The 3,692-nt window shown below is 36.1% G+C and overlaps 1 protein-coding gene across 4 annotated transcripts in view; it reads right to left on the bottom strand.

Annotated features, from left to right (window-relative positions):
- Nucleotides 1-443: 443 nt before the first annotated feature.
- Nucleotides 444-3,692, bottom strand: part of ARNTL2 (aryl hydrocarbon receptor nuclear translocator like 2) — an 81,930-nt gene continuing 78,681 nt past the window's right edge. For 3 of the 4 annotated variants that reach the window (XM_032283855.1, XM_032283841.1, XM_032283848.1), the window contains 2 exons: nt 2,818-2,926; nt 523-943 (listed from right to left, as the gene is read on the bottom strand). In XM_032283855.1, the coding sequence (XP_032139746.1) occupies nt 807-943; nt 2,818-2,926 (246 nt within the window). In that variant the 3' untranslated portion in view covers nt 523-806. Of the gene's footprint in view, nt 944-2,817; nt 2,927-3,692 lie in introns of all 4 variants that reach the window. The other variant, XM_032283835.1, reaches the window with a different exon arrangement.

Genomic DNA, 3,692 nt, shown 5'->3' on the forward strand with positions numbered 1-3,692 from the left:
GTCTTGAACTCCTGACCTCAAATGATCTGCCTGCCTCAGACTCCCAAAGTGCTGGGATTACAGGCATGAGCCACCACGTTTGGCCTATTAAATCTTATATGCAAAGGTTAATCCCCAAGATCTAGGGCCCTTCCTTTTCCGTAAGTAAAGCTGAAACTCTTTTGACTTTCTCTGAGTTTTAAGTAAAAAAATCATCTCACTTTTAATTCATCTTAAAGTGCTCAAGTGAGCATAAATATCCTGGCTCTGTGCTTGCCTAAGTCTCCAAAGAGCAAATACAGTATTTAATGTGATTATGACTATAAATTGCACTATCCCTTTAAATGTTCAAGTACTCACTGTTTTCTTAAAGTGTGTAAGCCCTATCCGCAATTAAGGAAATTCACAAGGAATGGAAAATGTTCCAAATCATACAACCTACTATTATAAATGAATCTTAGATGCAAAGGAAAAAATCAATATATTACATTACCTTGACTCAAAAAAACTGCATCAAAAATAAAACAAAGCCAAAACAGTATGTAAGTAGTATTCTTGGTTAGAAATGTTTTAGCAAAAATATGGCAACTAGTGGATTATAAGCCATTTCACTGAATAAAGGAGTCTATAATAAACTCTGGTTCTCTTGGGAGGAAAACATTTTTCCCCACATCCCTGTGACAATAAGATGCAAATCTATAAAAATTGGTAGATTGTTAATAAAAGATACAAATAATATCAATACAGTACTGAGGAATAGTTCAGACAGTTTGTCATAAATGAAATGCTTTAAAATGTTTCTCATTTTTGGAATCAAAAATCAAATGCTAGAGGGTCCACTGGATGTCACTGAAGTCCCCAGGGTCTCCCAGGCCCCCTTCTGCTTCTAAGTAATTCATAAATGCAGCCATGGCTGTGTCATCATTGTCACATAGGGCATCAAAATCCAACTGTGCACCATCACCTATGAATTAAAATACAGGCCTGTGTAAGTAAAGGCAATCAGTAAAGTCATACATTTCACACATTTAGAGGTTAAAGAATGATTGTCATAAAAAATGGCAAAGCAAGGCTAGAATACCATACAATGTATTTTTGAAGGCAAAGTATGTATCTTAAGCTGCAGAAGGCTGATATATTTTTAAATGGGTTACCTAGTTTTATAACAATCTTCTGTCAGACAAATTGCACCTAATTCATCTGCTACAAAGAAGTAAGCTATCTTTGAGTTTTCTAACAGGAAATTACACTGCTAAAGTGTATAGATTCTCAGAGACTTTGAAGGAAGCTAGGAGATTGAGTGTATGTGTTTGTGTGTAAACCTTGGAAAGAAAGAATGTAATCTGCTTGTTAAAAACACCCTATTTGTTTAATACTAAAATGAGAAGCCAGGGACAAAAGCATCTTCTAAAAATTTGAAATTTTCTTATAAAAGGGAGGTAAATCAGATTTTTATTGAAAAATGAAATAAGTAGGAACCATGGAGATGAGAATTAATTTAGAAATAAGATGTTTTAGAAATTAAGGGTTAAAATGCAGATAAAGATGACCAAAGGTTTTATATATGTGTCAAAGTACAGTGGAACTTCAGATAATAAATATATTGCTCTATGTGTGTTTAAAGTGGATATCCAAGTTCCTTCAAGTCCTTTGCTTCTCTTTAGTGTATGCTTTAGCAGAGCAATGTCAGTCATGGAAGATATGAAACTATATACAATGGTTTGAATTTGTCCACTCAAATCCATGTGTTGGAAACTTAATCCCCAAGGCAATAGTGTTGAGAATTGAGGCCTGATACGAGGTAATTAGGTCATGAGGACTTGAAGGAACTTGGATATCCTCATAAATGAACTGTCATTATCATGGGAGTGGGTTAGTTATTTTAAGAGTGTGTTTGTTATAAAAGTGAGTTTGGTCATGTCTTGCTTTCTTGCTCTCACCCTCTCTTGCCCTTCTGCCTTCCACCATGGTAAGATGAAGCATGAAGGTCCTCACAAGATGCCTGCACTATACTCTTGGACTTCCCTGTACCAAGAACTGTGAGCCAAATAATTTGTGTTTATTACAAATTACCCCATCTGTGGTATTCTGTTATGGAAACATAAAACAGACTAAAATAACCATGTCACTCAGTTTACTTGATCTGGAGTTTGCATAAACATTGTTAAAATGAATGATTACATCTTAAACATTTTATGACTTGCATCCTTTATGAATTCTTGGTCATTCTTGAGGATAAACTTTTTTTCCTAAACAGAAATACCTTGGTTTTATTTAAATTGTATATTTACCAATACTCATAGCCGATTCCATTGATAACTGAATTCTTAACGACAGGACCATTAAGTAGATCCATTTTAAGATCCAGTATAATTATTGTTATTTAGAATTTTGAATGAAAAAAATACTTATTTATTTATTTACTTATTCTTTTTGAGACAGGGTCTCACTTTGTCACTCAGGCTGGAGTGTTGAGGCACAATTACAGCTCACTGCAGCCTTGACTCCTAGGCTCAAGCAACCCTCCTGCCTCAGCCTCCTGAGTCGCTAGTTTTATAGGCGTGAGCCACCATGACTAGCTAATTAAAACAATTTTTTTTTGTAGAGATGTGTTGTTGCTATGTGTGCCAGGCTGGTTTGAACTTTTGGCCTCAAGCAATCCTCCTGCCTTGGCCTCCCAAAGTGCTGGGATTACAGGTGTGAGCCACTGTGCTCGACTGAGAAAAATCTTAGTTTTAAAACAACCCACTTCTCTAGGAAATTCCTGTGCCCAAAAACAATGATTAAGAAGGCAGTTTTGATAAACAAAATGTTCAGCAGTTCACAAAGAAAACTCACTGAGAAGTGGCTCATGGCTGTGGATAGCAACAGTACTCTGGTTTTGCCTGGTAGCCTCTAGCTCTCCCATTTCAGAAGGACTTGGTGGAAACAACTCCTTATTTGACATCTGAAAAGACAGCCAGAGTAATAAACAGTGAGGTTCCTACCAGAATAAGATAAATACCTTTTTGTAGTTATCAGACACGGGCCTGCTGTCAGTGCCACAACTACCACCATCAATATGGAAGCTTGCTTTTCCCAAGTACCATGTGCCAAGCTCTCCACCTGCATCATCTCATCTCATTTCTCAGATACCGTGAGGCAGCTATATTACATATCATGAATCTGATGCCTGAAGAGGATAATATCTTGCCCAAGGTGCTGAAGCCATGATTCTAACTCAAGTCTACCTGACTCCAAAGCCTGCATTGTTAAGAGCCAAAACTGAAGGTACATATCTAAGGAAAAGTTTTGGATGAAGAAGTCCACGACCACAAATGCTTGAGGTCAAAGTTATTTCTGTTTTTATAAAATGATGGCAAAACTATACCTTATATAAAACTACTATGGGAAATACTTCTTTGGAGTGGGAAACATTAAACCAAATGCTGTTACTGAGAAGTTCTTATACTGTTATACAGTTACAGGCCAAACAATCTAATAATCCACGTAGCTCATAAAATAGGAAATCATTTGCCTATATTGTCTTATTAAGTTGACATGCTTCTATCTATAGAATGCCTGCATAATGTACACTACTTAGACATTTTTACTACAACCTAAATCTGTTTCTCACATACTACCTTGCACAAAATGGATACCCAATAAACATGTGCTAACTGTAGGAATAAATGAATAATAAAGTAGAAGACATGATACTTGTGTAAAAAGAT

The sequence above is a fragment of the Sapajus apella genome, unplaced genomic scaffold (assembly GCF_009761245.1).
Source record: "Sapajus apella isolate SASKATOON/1434 unplaced genomic scaffold, GSC_monkey_1.0 scaffold2, whole genome shotgun sequence".
Classification (NCBI taxonomy): domain Eukaryota; kingdom Metazoa; phylum Chordata; class Mammalia; order Primates; family Cebidae; genus Sapajus; species Sapajus apella.